Source organism: Musca autumnalis, unplaced genomic scaffold, assembly GCF_047663935.1.
Source record: "Musca autumnalis isolate F117 unplaced genomic scaffold, ASM4766393v1 scaffold_1, whole genome shotgun sequence".
Classification (NCBI taxonomy): domain Eukaryota; kingdom Metazoa; phylum Arthropoda; class Insecta; order Diptera; family Muscidae; genus Musca; species Musca autumnalis.
In genome coordinates this window covers 317,244,382-317,265,586 of record NW_027411644.1, presented here as the reverse complement: position 1 = coordinate 317,265,586, position 21,205 = coordinate 317,244,382, and the positions used below count along the sequence as shown (strand labels likewise).

The following is a 21,205-nucleotide window of genomic DNA, read 5'->3' as shown; positions in this document are numbered from 1 at the left end:
TATTGCAAAATACATTTTTTCTTTATTCAATATGGTGACTACTTATACAAATACAACTTCGCTTTCGCATACATCTATATATATTTCATAAAACACATATGAATCAAATAAGTAAAGATTTTTGTTTTTTTAGGAATCTGAAGTCTTAAATAAAGGTAATCCATTTGCTTATGAAGGTCCACAACAAATTAACTCATTCTCTAATTTTTTTATTTTGAATCAGTGAAATTTGTTTAGACATTTTTTGTACCCTTCTTCTAACATTTCTTTATCTTTACTCTTTTGCTTATTAATTTACATGTTTTATGATATCAGTTTATTGTCATTTCAAACCCATACTTTGTTATGTAAACTCATAGGTCATTTAACTTTTTTTCCAATTTTTCATTATCATTCATTTTCATTGCCAATTTTCGCCGGTTTTTTTTTTGGCACGCTCGTTATCCTTAATTCCCTTTTTATTGCCTCATTTTAAAGGTGTAATATACCAATTTATAGAACGTGTGCAATTTCTTCCCCATCCTTATACCGCTCACATGAATTTCCTGAAGCTATTCATCATGGAAAAAAGCTCTCCCCCTACCTTCCATTACCGGGTATTATACACTTCCTGATTAAACTTCAATATCATCCGAAAAAAAGGAAAAAGAGAAGCATGGAACATATGTAAGTAAACACTTCGTACGATTTTCAGTAAAGTCTTTATGAAATAAATTGAATTTCTTTTCAATTTACTTTAAGAAGATGGTGGCTGCGAGGTGTTGAAAAGAGAATTTAAGAATATGGCATACAAAGAAAAGGAATCCAATTACAGTTAAATATTACGAATATATTACTGTTTAATTATTCCTTCAGCCTTATGGCTAAATAGGGAATATTCACTTTGAGTCGATGGAAACGTGCCTTGTACAAGTAATGCATTAAGTCCCTTTTATATAATTTCAGTCGCTTTCCATTTTTGACTATGAAGCACGATAATTGCCATTGAAATAATTAGAACATACTAATGATATTGAAAATGGGTTATATAGGTCAACATTTTGGTATAGCTCCCATACAAAATGACTCGTGACCCTTCGACGCTTTAAGGAATTTTGAAGGTATTAGTTCCATTTGACCATCGACTTGGCTGTAATTTCTGATTTCATGTTTCCAGAGGTCGATGTTTTGGTGTACCTCCCGATTTTCGGTATTTTTAAGCATTTAGCCTCATTAACCCTCATTAATCGATGTGGCTGAAATTTGTTATTTAGTTATTTTTGAAAGTACAGACCCAAACGACAAGAAACCCTAGTTGGGTTTTGTTGTGTCAGATCCAGTTCGGATTTTATGGCCCCATCTAAACGTGGCCAAATATTGAGTTTTTAAAGAAATTCGGGTCTATATCTCTGAAACCAATGCAAATCTTCTTCTGGCCTATGAAGCAAATTTGTAGATAAGGACAAGAATAAAATATTTAGAGAAATAATGAACTCGAAAAACTACATTTATTGCCTCAAACTTCAAAATATACCCAGCAAAAAGTTTGCCTCTGAAAGAGGCACTCCATTGCACTGCATTTTAACTGACCCTTTGGCACTGCATTTTAACTGACCCTTTGGCATTGCATTCTAACTAACCATTTGGGGTAGAATAGGAGGCAATTCAAAGCACGTGTTTTGATACAGGCATTCTGCGGAAATTGTGCAAGCCATTACAAAATATCCCAGAACAAATAAAATGTACTTATTATTTGTGTAAAAGAAAAATGTTAAGAACTTTATTACATTAACACAAGTTATGAAAATTCTCCATTGAATTCAATCGCAAACATGCGTGTTTCCTCCGCTCTACATTTAATCCAAGCTGAACTGTTTTTGCTTCATCTGCTAAATGGGTTGTCTTCCCATCACCAGTTAAGATTTCGACATGTACTCCAACAGCACTCCATTCGGAAATTTTCTTCTCGTGAGTTACCAGAAAAATGTTCACAAATTAAATATTATTTAGTTTGTATTAACAAATGTTTGAAAATGTTAACACACTTATCTCTTATTGGAAAATGTGTGCCGCTGCCTGATTTATGTACATGTAGCGATCTCTAACAACTGCTAATCAAATGTAGCGAACGGAGTGCCTTTTTCACGACTCCGTTTGGACTGCATCCGGATGCTGTTAAATTATGAGGAATTGGAGTGTCTTTTTCACGACTCCGCTGAACTGCATCCGGATGTTGTTAAAATGTGACAAGTGGAAGTGATTCTTTGGATTGCATCCAAAGGCAGTTAAAATGAGGGGACTGGAGTGCCTTTTTCACGACTCCGTTTGAACTGCATCAAAACATGCCGTGACAGAACTAGTCCACATTGCACTACTACCAATTTATTTTGCTGGGTATTCCAAATTTCCACAATTTTTATACATTTCGCACCGTATCTCCAAAACCGTTAATTTTTTCTGAATATTTTCTTTTGGAAAAATATTCCCTGGAATGTAATACACAACTCTTCGGAACATGTCATTGTTGTAAAATGCCTCTATGCCGTTGTTTTCAGTACATTTTTCAACGACGATTTAATAAAAATGTCAATAATGTAGTGAAATCCGAAATGCGAGAATAAACTGTTGGTGTGAACTGTGTTTGAAATACGTCTTGTAAAAGATATGATGCAAAATACCGCTGACACAACATGAAGTAAGCATTTTATAGTTTCAAACTGTTCTAAAGAATTGTTGAGAACTTTATTTGGAAGATTTTTGCAAAAGGTTACTTGGTTCAACTCTCAATAGTTCAGCCGATACTGACCGGAATTTCAGCAATTATGTAAAATTTTCTATATTTTATAGATTTTGATGTCCTAGGTGGAGTTTTTCTTATGCGTTTTTTTTTTTTTCAAAAGATAAGTTCTACTAGTTTAGGGCTACAATATTGCTAAAGACAGCAAGGTCAAATTCCTATTCGTTTCTGAGATAAAGGCCTGATAAATGCAAAAAAGTGTAGATTTAGTGTAGATTTCAAAAATTACAAAAACACTCCTTTGGTTTTCATAAAACTTATATAACTCGAATAAAAACTCGTATAATCAAAAAAAATTAATTTGTGTCAAAAAGCTGTTATTCATATATACAGTATAGAAAACACACACATTTGTACCCATGTAATTTCAATAAATTGGAAAAAGAAAGAGGAGACTCTCTCTTTTTGTGAAAACAGAACTTTGTTCCATGTTGTTCCACAAAAGTTCTAGTACAATAAATTTGGAATTTCATGAAATTTAGTACCTGAGGAAAAATAAAATAGCTCATGTTGTGTAAACGCTACGGTAATTTACTAAAACGATTTTTAAAACTGTTATATATATAGTCATATATATAAAATTTCCTTGAAATAGTTATGTCTTTCTCCAGAAATTTGCAAAAATTACGTATTTCCCAAAAATGGGGAAAATGTTCGTTTTTAGGGCCACACCACGTCCACATATTCCAATATTTTGACCTAATTTTTTGGTTTCCTTAGTTTCAATATGTTTACTATCGGATCCCATATAGAAATTAAATATCTTTGACAAAACAAAATATTGATTTTTGGCCAGGAAAATCGATTCCTGAACCATTGTGCGCCTGTTTCACTTTTTTACCTCATCATTATTAACATCAAATTTTCAACGTGCGAAATTTGGGAAGTTTAGGGGAACTTTAAGGGATTTTCAAAGTACATGAAATTAATTAAACTTTTATTGAAGTCGTTAGCTAAGTACTCCACTGTAAATGGTCCATACTCAGTTTGCCGATTTACTCCACGAAACGACTAAAAATGCACTTAAAGTTGCACTTTTGTTTAATATATTTTTTTTTTTTTGTAAGAAATGTATTTTTCATTCATTAAGAACTGGAGTGGCGCGGGCAAATTGTAAGTCAGTATGCCATGATTTATTTTTCTTAATATTTTACAAAATAATTATGATATTTTACACTTTAAAAAAATGCAAAAAACCCTTATTATTTTCGTGCAATTTTAGTAGGAGAGAAGTGATTTTTTGAAGTTTTCAAAATTGTAATTTTTTATTTTCCGTGGTCATTTCAAAAGTGAATTACGTACATTCACGTGTTAAGATATATATAATCTGAAAGATTGGATTCTCCTCTGTTCGCAAAGCTATAAAAAGACTTCGGGAATTTTATCAGTTGCATTTTCCAAAAGTGGAAGGTAAACGCAACAATGAACGCCATTGTTGACTGTGTTTTGAAGAAATGGACTCACTAATTCTAACAATGATAATTTCTGTAAAATTAAGAAACCTCTCGCAATTTTTCATAGTTTTGACCTCTAAATATTGGTGATTTACATATAGTGCAACATTTTTAGATGCTGCGATGCAAATACCAAAATACGTTAAAAATTGTAATGCAGTGCAGACCTGAACTTGATCTGAAAGACATTATTAACAAAATTAATGGTATAGACCCGCTGAATAGACCAATAAACATTATAGATACAAATGAAAAGAACAAATATTGACATTTTACTCCTTAATAGATGTGTAGGCTTGTGGGGCTTCACCCAGAAGTGGACCTATGTTGACAGCTTTTGTGTGAGGAGGTTTTTTATTTGCTAACATCTTAAAATTTACATTTGCATCAAAATCGGCTGCAATTTTTGTCTTTAACCTTTAAAATACCCAATATTAGGGAACCCGGCATGTGGGGGCTATTCCAAAACGCGAACCTATATTGAAAATATTTTGTACATAAGTTTTCTATCTGCTGAAAACTCAATACACCAATTTGTATCAAAATCGATTGAAAAATGAATGTAAAACGTAAAAACGGCAGCCACCGTTACATGAGCGCTACAGGAAACCGCGGGTCTATGTGGCCCAATTTGAGCCCCACACTGTCCACTAATATTAGCAACATTTGAGCAAAATTTTAGGAATCTACACCTTTTCCTTTAAAAGTTATTAGTAAAGTTCCGCTAAAGTGCTCATATTTTGCACTGTGCGGTGGCAGAATACCAATCAATGCAATGTTGTTGAGTCTTTTAGTCATGTAAAACTTGTCTACGTATTGATTTTTAATGGCAACTTTTAATGGACTTAATGCTTTATAATTCGAAAATATATATTTTCTACCTCATTTCTTCGGGTCCATTGTTATTCATTGAGGATTTTAAATTTATCGACAGCTTTTGTCTGTAAACTTTCTTTTTTCAACGGACTTTGTCGATTTTTTTCGCCCAATTATGCTGTTTATTATCGTCCCTGTCCCCTATGTTTACCCAAAACCGATCTAATTATAAAAGTAAAAAAATGGTAAACTCGAATTATCCCGCTTATTGTATGTTTTTAGGTTTTAGTGGCTGATAGACCGTTGAACCTCACCATTTAAGGCAATTTATAAATATAATATCGTTTTTCGTGCATCCTCGGTTAAGTAGTTTTGGAAATGTAATGTATTAAAAAGAGTGGGCGTGGTCATTAGTTTTCCAGACATAACATATTAAAAAAGTGGGTGTCCGGTATTTTGTCTTCAAATATGTACCTAGGATACCATTGTCTCTCAAAATTAATGCTGAAATTGATATGTCCATCCAAAGTGGGCGTGGTCAATTTTTCTTTCCAAAAAACCTAAGTTGGACCATGGTGAACATTTAGAAAAAAATACCCAAAACGGTCCAGCTGGTTTCATTTGATGAAAATACCACAAACGACCTTTGATTTTAATCTATAAAGATTTACATAGTTTTGACAAATAGCAATCGATCCTTATAGAACCCCAACTAATTATTCGCTAATAACACTGTGACACAAAATGGAGGTAAAAATCTGGGACAGAGATAATTCCTTTGGGAATGAAAGTATTAAGTATATTAAGAATCCCGAAGGTCAGATACGCCGTGAGTCGAACTTTCGAGTTGTAGCGTGATGAAATTTCTGCGGAAGACCCTGTAAGGCATCTGAAATTAGCCTTATATCTTTGTTAACTGTTGGTTTAGCTTATTTATGACATGAAATGTCTTCAGTCAAATCGAATGAGGATTATTTTCGTAGAGCATTTCGACCTTCTAATTCGCTTCCTTCAATGTCCTTCAAATGAGTCCATTTTTAGTACATTTTAGTGCTTTTCCCACCCTTGTAGGACGAATTTTCTAAAAACCCAGCCTTATCGAGCACCTTCGCCCCAAGACTAACCTTCACCCAAAATTTCAGGTTTCTAGCTTCAACCGTTTCGTCTGGGCGTTGATTATTAGGCGGTCAGCCTCGCAAATGAGTCCATTTTAGTGCTTTTCGCACCCTTGTAGGGCGAATTTCCAAAAAACCCAGCCTTATCGAGCACCTTCGCCCCAAGACTAACCTTTACCCAAAATTTCAGGTTTCTATCTTCAGCCGTTTCGTCTGGGCTTTGATTATTAGTAGCCCCCACACAAATAATATAATTTTTAGTACATTTTAGTACTTTTTGTACCGATCTAGGACGAATTTCCAAAAACCCAGCCTTATCGAGCACCGTCGCCCCAAGACTTATCCTCACCCAAAATCTGGGGATTCTAGCTTCAGCCGTTTCGTCTGGGCGTTGTAGATCTGTCAGTCATCACTTTACTATTTTATATATATAGATATATGTATATATTTAATTTTAGACCTTCTTCTTTTAACGAGGGTCACAACCCAGCAAAATGTTTGACTCCAAAGATGCAGTTAAATCATATGTACAAGTGATCTGGAAGTGCATAAAATTATGCACTTTCACTCATGATTTTTACAAGAGGGTGACTACTGAAAGATGCACTACATTAGCACTGCATTTTAACTATCCCTTTGGAATCGCATTTTAACTAACCCTTTAGAGTAGAATCGGATGCATTCCAATTTGCATCCAAAGTATGTGTTTTGATGCAGTGCTTTGGATTGAATTTAAATGCACTCTTCGGAATGTGTTTTTTATGCAAAATAAAATAATAAAAAGAATTTATTGTTTGTGTAAAACAAGAATAATAAGAACTTTATTACATTAACACCGATTATAAAATTTCCTCATTAAATTCAATCGCAACTCAGTTTGTTTCGTCCGCTCTCAATTTAATCCAAGCTGAAATGTTTTTGCTTCATCTGCTGCTATTGTCTTCCCATCACCAGTTGCGATTTCGACAAGTACTCCAACATCATTTCATTAGGAAATTTTCTTCTCGTGACTTACCACAAAAATGTTCCCAACTTTTGGTTGTATTTTTTTTATTTTATATACAAATTTTAGAAATTGGTGCTCACTTTTTCTATCTTTGAAACAATTCTGTAGTTGTAGGTATCTACAAATTGGCTTGCTTGGTAGGGATCACTAAGCAACTGCTGGTAAAATGTATCGAACGGAGTGCCTTTTTCACGACTCCCTTGAACTGCATCCGGATGCAATTTTAATGTGAGAAATGAATGTCAATCGTTGGGTCGCATCCAAATGCTGTTAAAATGTAAGGAATTGGAGTGCCTTTTTCACGACTCCGATTGAACTGCATCCAGATGCTGTTAAAATGTGAGGAAAGGATGTCATTCGTTGGATCGCATCCGAATGCGGTTAAAATGTAAGGAATGGAGTGCCTTTTTCACGACTCCGTTTGAACTGCATCAAAATATGCCGTGAAAGAACTACATAGTCTACGTTGCACTACTTCCAATTAATTTTGCTGGGAAGTCAAATATTCAACCCATTTTCTAAGCTGTTATTAAAAACCGATCATATAATGAATGCCTCCCGCTTGGTAATGTAGCGTTCAATATAACAATGTTTTCCGGTTTAATTTTTAAATATAATAGAGATGCTACTTCTGTGATTTTCGTGGAAAATACATATGTATGTGCGAATGTTACTTTACTAAAAATTTCAAAATATAACCATAATCTATTTTCGTTTTTCAAATACACTTTTCAATTTTATTCATTAGCAAATATGTTTTCATTACAGACATCTTCTATACAATTAGCTTTCTTTATTCTCATTAAATCCGCACATACGATAACTTGAGTATTTGTAAATCCTCTCCCCCCAAGTTGTTAATTACTGGTTGGTAATCAGTTTCTTTGAAAAACTGCTATCACTCGCTTCCAAGTAATGCAATCACAAAGTGAAGTGTCTTAAGTTGAAACCATAGAATTATAACCACAATGGGATTTTAATTCATTAAAACTATTTCAAGATTTTTCCACTGCTAAGGAGGAGAATAAAGTCTTTAACCTTGGCGTTATTCATGCAGATGATGTTGATCTAAAATAAGTTTGTGTGTGCGTGTGCCACAAACCCTTTTTTCTTATTCCTAGAAAGTGATTTTGAATCTCAACAAGTTTCTAGAAATCCACCCCTTTAGTAAATACTTATATTTAAATCATATGTATGTAAATGGTAATGACATTGCAAAAGAGATAGAGTTACACTTGAGATGTCGATGTGAAAAAAGGAACTCTTTGAGGACATATGTAATAATAACAAAGTTGTTAGAAAAAGAAATAAATAAGAAAACACATTTTATGAATTACAGTAATTAAGTTTCCGAAGGACAAAAGAATACAGCATACATACTAATATTCACAAAATTTATTAGAGTTTCCATTATAATTTTCCTATTTATTTACTTTTGTTCATCAAATTTCATACACCTCTTTAATACATATTGCAAAAACAATTACGCAATTTAATGCGTGATAATAATCATTATTTTCATAGCTAAATTCAATATTTATTTAATTTATACAAGATTATTTATCGAAACTAAATCCCTCATTGGTTTGAGAACAAAGCAAACAAGGAGGTGAACAAAACAGTCACAACGAATTCCAAAACAAATTATCGGAAACTTTGTATTTTGTAACAACAAACATGTATCTAATGCAAATCCAATATCAATAATACATATTCACCCAACCACCCCTCGACCACAATACGTAATTGAATGAGTGGCGGAAGGTAGTGGTATGTTTGCCGAAAAAAAACAAAATGAAAACATTGTTTAAATGCATGACTCAAATATAAATATTATCGTTTATCGACAATGTCATAATATTTACATAGTCGGCGGGCGACACAAACAACTCAACATCAACAATAGACAGCGATGATGGTAACGCCAAATTAAATACTAATTATACGCAATTGATGGTTTGTTGTGTTTTTATGTTTTTTTTTGCGGCCTTCAATTTATTTCTTTCCTTTTTCAATTACAACCTTGACTCCCCCATCATCAAGTTGATTGATTGTAATTAGTAAAATTAAAACATTATTTATACGTACATACATGTGAAGAACATGTCGATATGGAGAAAATATACATTGTCCATAATAATATAAACAATGAAATAAGACCAAAATATGTCCACGCTGCTGACAGTTCACTTCATTCGTTTTCTGAAAGAAATAAGAAATGTAAGTCAAATGACGGCAGCTGGAAATCTATTCTACCCTTGATTATCAGAGACAACGGGATTTATTAAATTTCCAATTTTAAGCAGGCATTTTTCCTTAGAAAGGTGGACTAATATCTTTCAAAGAAGCCATATACTTTTAAAATTGGTTAACAAACGGTTAAGATATAGTGATTGTAGTGTGAAAAACAGAATTAAAACCAAGTAAGAGAGGGCCATAGCCGGACGGGGCCGACATGTGATACCCTATACCAATACCTCCACGGAATTTCTTTTATATGATTGTTACATACATACGAGTATTTTTGCCTACATATAATAGGTTAGGTTAAAGAACACGCGGCTGTCATAATAGACAGCCGCTCCAATCAGAGATATTATGTTCGATTGTGTTCATCCAAATAGTGGGCTGAAAGAGAATACTTCATGGAAAAAATAGTTGTAGTGGACAAGCAGAGCATATATAAAGGTTAGAAATTAGATTAGAGTTATTATGGTCTGTGGGTTTACGTAGAGTGGTTATTTGCCATGTTTCCTTCCCGTTAAAAGTTTAGAGTTTTTCTGAGCATTTAAACCAATTAATATACTCTTGTGTATCTTATATAAAGATTCAGTTATATTTAGTTAAAAAATATAAAGAACTTTTTACAGTGTTCCACAATGGTTCTCTGCTGCATACTTACTTTTGCTAAAATGTTGAACTTTTTGGGATTCGAACCGAACATTTTGTTATGTATGCAAATATTACACACTATCCATTGCTATCACCAAGGTCTACATTTGAGTCTATCAAATAAAACTAATTGTTTATACCCTTAGTATTTAGGCTAGAAAGGGTATATACGACCAAAAATGTGCCTCATCGAAATAACAGGTTTAGACCCCAAATATGTTTGGACGAAATTCGTTTCAGACAATTTGGAGTAGACTCGAACCAAATGTTGGGTATCGTAAAGTGGGGTTCAGACGATCAGTTTTGACTGACAGCTTTTGGTCAAATATCGATTGCTTCAGTTTTGTTGTGCTGTTCGTAGCGGCCAAACAGTCATTCAAGTTGGATTACAAACCAACAGTCAAGTTGAAAAATTACTGTGTTCACATAGCTATAAAATCATATAAATAACAACTTTTATTAATAAATATGGATGACAAAAAGATTGGATGTGCATTTTTGATCATTTCGCTTTTAGAGGAAGAAAATAAAGTGACAAGAAGAGCGAAATGGGTAAAAGAATGGATAGCCTCCCGAAAACAATATTCACATGTGAACATTTTAAAAGAAATTCGAGATTCTGAGCCAAACGTTGTCCACTCCAGCTCCAGAAGATTCAGATTGCTTTATTTTTTTCAATTCCCTTCTGTACGATGAGCGGATTACGTTTATTTTCTTCTTGACGTCGTCAATAGAACAATCCTTCTTGTATTTCTTCATAACATTTAGTAGTTCTCCATATGCTTTTGTTTTAATGTCGCGCATCATATATTCTGGACTGGTTATGTCCCAGAGGCATCTTTGCATTTCGTAGCAACATAAAAATTCCTTTAAAAATTCATTTTCGTTGTCCATGTTTGTCGTTTTGTTTGCAATTTTTTGCTTGGCCGATATTAAAATGAAGGAAAAGATTTTTGTCTGCTATTTTTATCTCTTATTTCCAATAATAATCAATCAAATTAATAAAAACACACGACTTTTTTAACTTTTATTTAATATTTACTCTGCTAATTTATTCCTTGACTGACGTTGTTTCGTTCACACGGTCAAACAAACAAACAACCAACAGCTGACTGTCCAACATCCACAAAAAATTTTGTGGTTGCCTGATGACTGACAAAAATGAACGACCATACTGGCAAGCAACCGATTATTCGAGCAAAGCTGTCAGTCAAAACTGATCGTCTGAACCCCACTTAATACTTTGTCCAAACATAGTTTAAGTTCGAAGATGGGCCATATCGGTCCACTCCTTCGGGTACCTCCCCCCAAAAGTGCAAATTTTTTCTGTAAAATGGTGTCAACTTTAACTCTTGAAGGGAGCAATCGATTTGGTCCAAACTTGCACATCGTATTATTCCTTCCACATATAGATGGGGTTCGAATATGGACTATATTGGTCGACTGCTTCGGGTACCTCCCACACAAAATTCCGATAAAGTGATGTTTAAGAGCTCATCTCGGATCGTTTTGAAATTTTTTTCAGTAAGTTGTCCTTGCTCCCTTTATGACGGTAAGTCCATCCTTCCTGAGAAATTGGCCTAAAAGCTCCAAGAAACCCTGATTGCACCAATCAAAATGGCAAATCCGCAAGATAATTCTCGCAGGGAGTTTCTGCTTGGTGCAGACTTTGCACATCATATTATTTCATCCAGTAATGTATCAGGTTGGAATATGGACTATATCGGTCCACTCCTTCGGGTACCTTCCACACAAAATTCAGATAAAGTGAAGTTTAAGCTAATCTCGCATCGTTTTGATTTTTTTTCAGTAGGTTCTTCTAGCGACGTCATTTACAACGGTACAATTTTTTCCGTAGTAAGTTAATCTTTCCTGAGATAATGCCCCAAGCTCCAAAAGCCATATAATGGCTACTTTGCAAGATAACTCTAAAACTTTTTCAAAAATGTCTTCCAATGTTAGCTTATCGTAATATCCCAGCCCCACATTACGGTACATATAGATTTTAAAGCAAACTCGTGATAAAGAATCAATATATTTTATATTCGGCAAAATTATTGTGTTTGGTTTGGTTTTGTTGTTTTTTTGTCAGTTGCTGAGGGTATATCTCTTACTTGTTTGTCTTCATTTGGGTTTCAATATTGCATACTAACTTTTGTGACAGAATGTTCATACACCGCCATTGCTGGAAACGTTTGCATTTTTCCTTACTTTGTAATGGACGGTTGAACACTTTTGGATAAATATATATACAGTGGTGTGAAAAATAATAAGGACAGTGACATTCACAACTTTTGGTCGCTCCTAAAATGTGTAAAATGGAAGAATTTGCGATGGAAATTTGTTTTTGAAAATGTACATGTATTGCAATAAGAAATCCCGTTACGATTTTGTTTTCTATCTGTTTAGTTTTTATACAAAACAAATATTTTTCGAAAAATCCGTGATTTCTGCTGTGAAAAATAATAAGGACAGTATTTCGTTTTAGTAAAAATAAATTGATATTATTTTTTTGTGATTCTTTCTTGTAAGTAAAAGTTTAAAATGAATTAATTTCTATTCATTAAATGTTAAATCTACCGGTATTTTTTAGTTTTTCTTTGCAAATATGGGTAAAAATACGCATTGTTATCACGCTACTCGAGAAATTATTAAATGTTTACATAAAGAAGGAAATTCATACAGAAAATTTACAGAAAAAGTATAGAATCTTTAAAAACAACGGTGGGAGATGCAGCTAAGTGAACTTCAAAGATAAAAGTCGTAGCAGAAATCCAAAAATTGCACCTGTAATAATAAATGCGTTATTCGATGATTAAAAAAAGATCCTTTTACCACATCTTTACAAATAAAAAAACTACTTAAAAATTAATTTTGACGCATCAACAACTCCTAACACACTCTGTGGTGGCCACATTAGAGTTCACAGTGTCAGAAAAGTATCATTTTAATCGAAAAATTATACACTTCTCACGTAGTGGTGTAGGGTATAAAAATATTCAGCAAATAATACAGGTTGCTAGAAATCACATCGCTTGGTCTAAGAAAAATTGAATACCATTCTTTGGTCTGATGAAACCAAATATATTTTTTTGTTCCGATAGAGGAGTTTATCAGTTTGAAGACCTAAAAATCAATAATATAACCCAAAATATACTCTGAAGGCGGCTAAATATGGCAGAGGTAACAGCATGGTGTGGGGCTCATTACATGTGGGGGCTCTATACAGTATTCAAAGTGTTTTTGAAATCACCAGATTACATTGAAATTTTGAAAAATATAATTCTTTCGTATACTGAATGGTGTGTGCCTCTCAAATGAGTCTTCAGCAAGGTTAATGGCCCAAAAATGACGGCAAAATGAAAAAAGGTGTTCCAGGATAATTAAGTTAATTTGTTAGAATGACCCATACAATCCCTTGATTTGAACCCGATTGAAAAATGTTGTGGAATGAAGTTAAAAAATCAAGCAGGGGAAAGTATCCATCAAACTATGGCGACCTTTGCCAACTTATACAGGTTGCGTAGGACGCGATACCAGTAGAGAAGTGTCAAATTTGGTCGACTCGATGCCCAGACGATGCGCTTCCGTTTTAGAACACAAAGGATCGTCTACAAAGTATTAATGACACTGAAACACTTTATCTACCATTATTTAGTAAAATCCTGCATTAATTTCTTTCAAGTTTGGAACTTATTTAAAGATGGCATGAAGTGTCCTTATTATTTTTCACACACCAAACTACGACATTTCGCATAAAATATAAAAGATAAATAAAATATGTTTACAAGCAATCTAAATATTTTTATAATACCTTTCTTAACATTTTAAGAAAACAATAAATTTTGTAAACTAATGGAATTTTCTCTTTTTTAGTCAGTTTTCAATGTAATCTTGGTTATGGATTGAACTGTCCTTATTATTTTTCACACCACTGTACATGTTTCTTAAAAAAATTAAAGTTTGCAGTCCCTGGGGACCTTTTCAATTGTCAAATTTAAATCACTAAAGATCGTCAATGGGAAGTATGTCTAGCCTCCACATGTATTCTAAAGAAATTTTGTGGAGTTCAAAATACCCTCATAAATAGCTTTCGGTGATTTTTACCGAATGAACGATCAATATTTCGAGCCATTACATTACTGTTGATAAAATGTAGTACAAAAACATCAAGACCCCGTCGTACATCATTCTAACTAGCATCAATTTAAAAAACTTGGATTTTCTCTATCATGATTTCAAAACTTTACTGTAAAGATTGAAACATTTTGTAACATGGAAGGTAAATGTATATCTTTAAAAACAAATTAAAATACTAAAGGAACCCACTTATATGTTAGACAGTAGTTCCAAGTTTGGTTTTGGAATATGTCTCACAAAATTTAAAATATTGATCAACAATTAAACTGCAACTGTGTGAAAAATTAGTTACTACATTTGAACTAAACAGACACCAAAGCAACTTAAATAGAACACTGTAAAAACAATAAAATCGCCGGAGTGATTTTTAAATATATCGCGGTCAAAATTAAAATTTTTAGGGTTTTTTAGGTTTTCACGATGGAAACTGCAAGTCCTATCGAAATGGAATTAGAGAAAATGTTGTCACTTTTTGTTTTTTTTTTTTTTTTTATAAATAGTTTGTATTTTAAAGGGTGCTACAATGCGTATGATTGTTATTAATAAGAAAAATTATAAAACGGATAATACGCATGGGTGGAACCCTCCTTAAAAATACAAAATATTAACAAGTATGTATGACGGGGGCACGCCATTTATTACTTTCATTATTTTATAATGGACCATTTTGGCTACATTTACATAAATATTTCCTCAAAAAATTAAAAATGTATATAAAGAAAAAAATGCATTTGAAATAGCTTTTGCTAACTTTTAACGATCCGTTCAATGAAAGAGATAAACATTTGGAGGTATTACACGATTTCTAAACAAAGGTAGCACAAATATTTCAAAACCCGTACAGCCTTGTAATTTACATCAATTAAAAAACTGGGAATTCTTCTATCATGGTTTCAAAAATTTTCTATCATTATTACGACATTTTGTAGCGTAGAAGGTAAATGAAGTTCTTTACAAATAAACCAAAACGACTTATATGTTGGACCCAAAATATATGTTAGGCAGTAGTTCCGTTAACTAACCGCTACATTGTGAGAGGACAAGAGTTGATTTTCAAGTTTAGTTTTCGTAATTTGTCTGAATATGCCCTAAGAATTTAAAACAATGCCTAAAAAATGAATTTCAATATTTTTCCCACAAAAGTTATGGTTAATATCATACGCTAAATACTATACGATCATTATCAAAAACTATTGGCATTATTCTCGACCAAAAAAAAAAAAACTATTACCTCAAGTAAAAATTCGTCAGTATTGAACTATAACGGTGACCACTAGCGTGATTATGGTTACATTACCCATAACTACAACTGAGGAATCCCTGTATATACTAGGATGTAACTATGTGACCACGACATAATTGTAAATAATAGATCGCGTTACAAGTTGATATTTTAAGGTTTTTTTTTTAGGTTTTCACGATTTTGCTTGGAAACCGCAAATAAGACTAAAGAAAATATTGTAGCTATGACTGCTACAATGTAGCTATGTAGCTACAAGACTGTCCTTTACGGTATCTTCGTAGATTTTACCATTTTTGAGATATAGAAGGTCAAATTGGGACAATGCATCTGTATCGTCTCCTTATAAAATAGTGTCATGACTAAAATTTCCCAATTTCAACTTCATCTCAAAAGTGGTACAACCTAGGAATATATTAGGAAAGCCAATCTTGTGAGAATTTTCACAGCTACAATGTTTTAGAATTTTCACAGCTACAATATTTTAGTCCCGTTCCGACAGGACTTGCGGTTTTCAAGCAAAATCCTGAAGACCTGAGAAGAAAATCTTAATGATTGATCTGAACTTCTATATCTCAATCTAGTACAGAATTTTTCTTTATTCCCATTTCTATAGGCCTTGCGGTCTAAAAGCAAAATCGTGAAAACCTACAAAAAACCAATGTGAACGTTGGTTCCTCCAGCGATTTTTTCTTGTTTTTGGATTTTTCTCACCTATGAAAATTGCTGTTTCAAAATCCGCAAAAACTTCCCAGGTGTAAGCGGTTTGTCACTTAAAGTTAGTCAAGGCGCACCATGTATGGCATTGTTTTATAAGGTATCGATACAGTCAATGCATTGTCCCAATTTGAACTTCTATATCTCAATAACGGTAAAACCTATGAAATTTTCATAAAAGTTAATCTTGTAGAGAATTTTCATAGCTATAACATTGTTTTTAATCCCATTTCGATAGGAATTGCGATTTCCAAGCAAAATCGTGAACACCGCAAAAAACTTCCCAGGTGTAAGCACCTTCCATTTAAGGTTGCTTCAAAAGCACCGTGTATATTGTCATTTCCCTAAAAATTTTATAAATGTTCATACAGAAGTTTTGGTCTCTTTAACCCGCAAAATATCATCATGTTAATTTACAAGTTTTTTCTTGTCGTAAACCTAAACCTTACTTAAAATTTCTAGCCGATCGGACTGTCATTGCGACCTATAGAGCAGTCAAATAATCGAATAAAAATTTTGTTTTTGTCCATCAATTAATATTTCACCATCGTCACCAATAAAAATAGGTGTCTATTCCCGTATGAAGCTGACCTCTACACAATCCGTCCATAATTGCGGCCTGTAGCTTGATTACAATTTCTAATGGACGGACGGACATCGAGATATGAATTTTGGTATACCACAAGGGGGCCTTAAGATGAATATTTCGCGGTGTTACATGAGTTTTCCTTTCCACATTGTGGTGTGGGGTACAAAACACAATATAATATAAATACGCCAACCCTCTCTATTTTTTTTTTTAATATTCATGATGCACCATTTTTGCGCTATTTTATATTTTGTTTTTTTTCGGCCTTTAGATTTTTTATTTGTACGTTTGATAATTTGTCTTAAAAAAAGTTATCCCTGAAGATGTTGGGAAATTCCAACGAAACGTAGGAAATACATGATCTTATTCATTTTAATTAATTTCTGGTTGGAGTCGAGTTTAATGTTCGAAAATTTTTTGCAAGTGAAAAAGGAAAGCCGAGGATTCGAAAACACAACCACCATTATATGACCTGGTTTTGGTAGCAGCTCATCAGACATATCGGCTGTGTATGTCACTTGCAAAAACACTTCGATCATTTAGCTCGACTACTTCGAAAATATATGAAGAAGTGTTATCACGGCGTGTTAGCGTTCAGAGCCAAAACTCATACTTCCGAAGGCTGCGCTAAAGAGCGTTTGTCGTGGAAGCCATTCATCCGAGTGTATGCAAAATTGTCCTACAAAGCATTATTTGAATGATATCAAAGGCAAAAATTATCTACACTAAATTTCACTGTAAGTTACCAAAGACATGAAATCTCTATTTGCATTACATACCAAGTCAATATAGGTATCAAAAAACAAGAAACTAATATAGGGGGGAATTTCCACCATATCTACACTTTTGAAAATTCCTTACAATCCTTGCACTTTAGGTTTATGGTGTCGTTGGCAACTTTATTGGCAAGAATGCGAGGAATATTTTAGTTAAAAAACTAACACTCTTCGGGTCACTAAGGGTTCAAAAATCTTAATAATCGGGTGACCTCCACTTGTAAATTTCAGAAATTAAAACGTGTTTTTCTCGGATCGGCATTTTAAAACCGGTGCCAACTCTAGCTTGAAAATTAAGGACATCAAAATCTAGTTCTTCATCAAGAGATTTTATTTGTATTTTTTTTCGCTCTTTTTAGGACCAGGATACGTCAGTTTTGTAAGCCAAAATTTTAAATTTTGATTTCTTAGTCCACCATTTCAGTAAAATCAATTTTTTTAAATTCGATGGATGAAGGACTAGATCTTTATGTTCTAAATAAACCCACAAAAATATATGACTATCGGTTGATTCGGTTTGGACCTAGAATGGACCCCTCAAACCGCTATTACGCTATTTGCCACAAAACCACACAATATCTTTCAATCAAAAAAAAAAATCAGACATTATATTAAGATGTGCTCTTTCAGATGAAAAAATCTACCAAAAAAGTTTGGTAGTTTTCTTGGAAAAAGGTCATGAAAAATAGCTTTTTAGGGCTTTAAAAGTGGGGGCCACGCCTTAAAATGTGATCTCATGCGATCAAGATATTCTATTTATTTCTCATAAATTCTACGATAGGTCTCGTAATACACCAAAACTCTAAATTGTACCTAAACATCAGGAAGTGAGCCTATACTATGTACTGACATTCTGAATCAACGAAAATTTGTGTATATCTGCAAGACAAAATGCCACATAAAAACGAAAAGTGCAAATTTATGAATGATTTTTCGATGGAAATTGGTGAAAAAACTCTTCCCTTCACTTAATGAAGTGATAAGATACACAGTGCAACTCGATCTTATAACTATTTTCATAATTTATTGTGAAAATTTACCTTGAAAAAAAATCAACAAGTACGGGCAGAAACTATTAAAAAACGCGCGCATTATTTGCGAATCTAAACATTTTAAATATGTTTCGCATACCTTTCATTTCAATTACAAAAAAAAAAGATTAAACCCCATTTATGTTTTTTTTTTTTGGATATTAAATTTTTTATAGACAACTTCAATATTGGGACAACAAATCCAAATAGGGTCACATTGACCTGCTTTTATATCCACTTACTAAACAAGAAAGGTATACATTTTTTTCATTACTTCACGCAGTGAGATCCTATAAGCAATATTTTACACTATGTGGTGTAAATTAATACATTTTGTCAATTTTTGGCTCAGTTTATCGGAAAATTGGCCACTGTGCACGGTAAGAAAAGCATTGCATGTGGAAATGAAAATTTCGATGGCAGAGAAGTCCCCCCTAGCCGATATGTCTGATGAGCTGCTAGCAGCAGTGAAACAAGGTCACAAAATGGTGCTTGTGTGGATTCGAATCTTCGGATTGTTTTTATCAGTTGCAAAAAGTCCTCGATCATTAAGCTCAACTCGCCCTAATAGGCAACATTTTCAAATAAATAATCTTATTTTTCATTGACAAAAATGGACCTTATAGCCCAAGAAGATAAAGTCTCAAACATACAAATAAAAAAATAAAACATTTTACTTTAAACACTACGTCATCCATTATAGCTAATTGTATGAACACATGTGTATATTGTAAACCTATTAATTGATAAGAAGATATTATGTCGACAATTTTTTTATCAATAACACATAATTTTCCTAAAGACTTTAAAACACATACACACATGTACATATGTAAATCTAATACTTTATCCATCGGCACAACAAAACGACTACAAGACAATAAAACATCTACTTACCGCACACTTTGGCAAAGGACCTTCAGGCATTTTCACCTTCCAACCCAATAACGGTGGTATGCATATCAGAGCCGACATTATCCAAACGGCTGCAATCATTAAAGCTGCACGTGCCGGTGTACGTGATTTTAAATAATCCACCGCTTTCGTTATGCTCCAATAGCGATCCAGCGATATCAGACATAAATTCATTATGGACGAGGTACACAACAGTACATCCATGGCCGAATGGATGTCACACCACCACGAGCCAAATATCCAATAACCCATCAATTCGTTGGCTAGCGAAAAGGGCATAATGATGAGACCCAAAAAGAAATCGGCCACGGCCAGCGATGCAATAAACCAATTTTGTATATTCTTTAATGATTTCTCAGTGGCGATGGCAATAATGACCAGCATGTTGCCGACAATAATAATGATCATGAGTATGGTAACGATAATGGAAGCTATCACAATGTGTGTTAGTGTATAGCCGCTGGGGTAACGTCCATCCCAATGGACTTCGGTGATATTGCTTGTAAAATTGCCGCCAAATGTCTGATTGAAATAGTTGCCGAATTGTGTTGTCGTGGAGGAGGTAAGATTAATGGTAGGAGCTGCTGCTGCTGCCGCCGCCGCAGCACCATTGAGAGAGGTATTGTAGAAACTGGAGGACAGTAAGAATAGGGTGTCATTAAGATCTGCCGTTGGATTGGGAGCTGTGGGACCAAAGACGGAATCAATTAAACTTGTCACTGTGTACTGACCATCGATGGTGACTAAGGGCGGATTCATTGTTGCATTAGTGGTGACATGATGTTGTAAACCTCCTCCCCCGCCAGGCCCACCACCAGCCTCATTGGAAATGGCTGTGGTTGAGGTTGTGGATGATGTGAATATGGCCAAAAAATCATCTGTGCTGATGTTGCCGGTATTAATGCTCTGATCCAATTCGTTATTGTAATCCATTTTGAAATCTGGGTATTTTGGAAGATTTGGCGAATGTTGATTTGCTTTGTTTTATTTTTGCTATTGGTTTAGTTTAATGTCTTTGTTATGATTATTAGATTTTAATTATTAGTTTTTAATTTCAAAATTATTGAAACACTTTCAATTAGGTGTCGATTTCTTTGAATTTTTTACACTACATTTAGTTGGTCCCTCCAACAGAGTTGTTGATCAACATTTTCAACTCTACTTTTCTTACACTCACATGCAGTTTTTTTTTAATTTCTATTTTATTTGTTATTGCGGTATTCCGTCTTGATTGATAAAGCGTTTGGATTCTGTTTATTTATAATTTGTTTAACATTACACTTTTTGCCATTAACACTATTTTTAAACATTTAAAATTATTTATATTACATTTTTGGTGTGTGTGTTTTGTTCTTTTTTTTCTCTTTTTTGCTTGTTCAAATATTTTCTTGGTGGATTATTCACTTAGACATTTAATGGGGCTACTAATTCTTAAGTGGAATTTTGTTTACATTTTCTGCGTTTTTTTTTTCTTTGCACTTATTTTTTAATTATTTTTCACTTTTACTAAACTAAACAATTCCATAGGCTCAAATTCATTGCCAATTATTGTTGTTGTTATTAGAAATGTTTTTCTGTTTAGTTTATTAGGTTGGCTCTGGCTGCTGTTACTGCTGGATAATCTGAAATGAAATTAAAGTAAAATTTTAAATTTAGCAGGGTAGATTTTGAGATTGTGTTTGAAATTTCTTATATTTTAAGACCAAAAATCTTTAAACTGAGACAAAAAATAGCAAAA

The 21,205-nt window shown here is 33.4% G+C and overlaps 1 protein-coding gene across 4 annotated transcripts in view; it reads right to left on the bottom strand.

The window, feature by feature from the left end:
* Positions 1–21,205, bottom strand: part of Octalpha2R (alpha2-adrenergic-like octopamine receptor) — a 462,839-nt gene that overhangs the window by 424,021 nt on the left and 17,613 nt on the right. For all 4 annotated transcript variants that reach the window (XM_073962358.1, XM_073962356.1, XM_073962355.1 and 1 more), the window contains one exon: positions 19,450–21,089. In XM_073962358.1, the coding sequence (XP_073818459.1) occupies positions 19,450–20,400 (951 nt within the window). In that variant the 5' untranslated portion in view covers positions 20,401–21,089. The remainder of the gene's footprint in view (positions 1–19,449; positions 21,090–21,205) is intronic.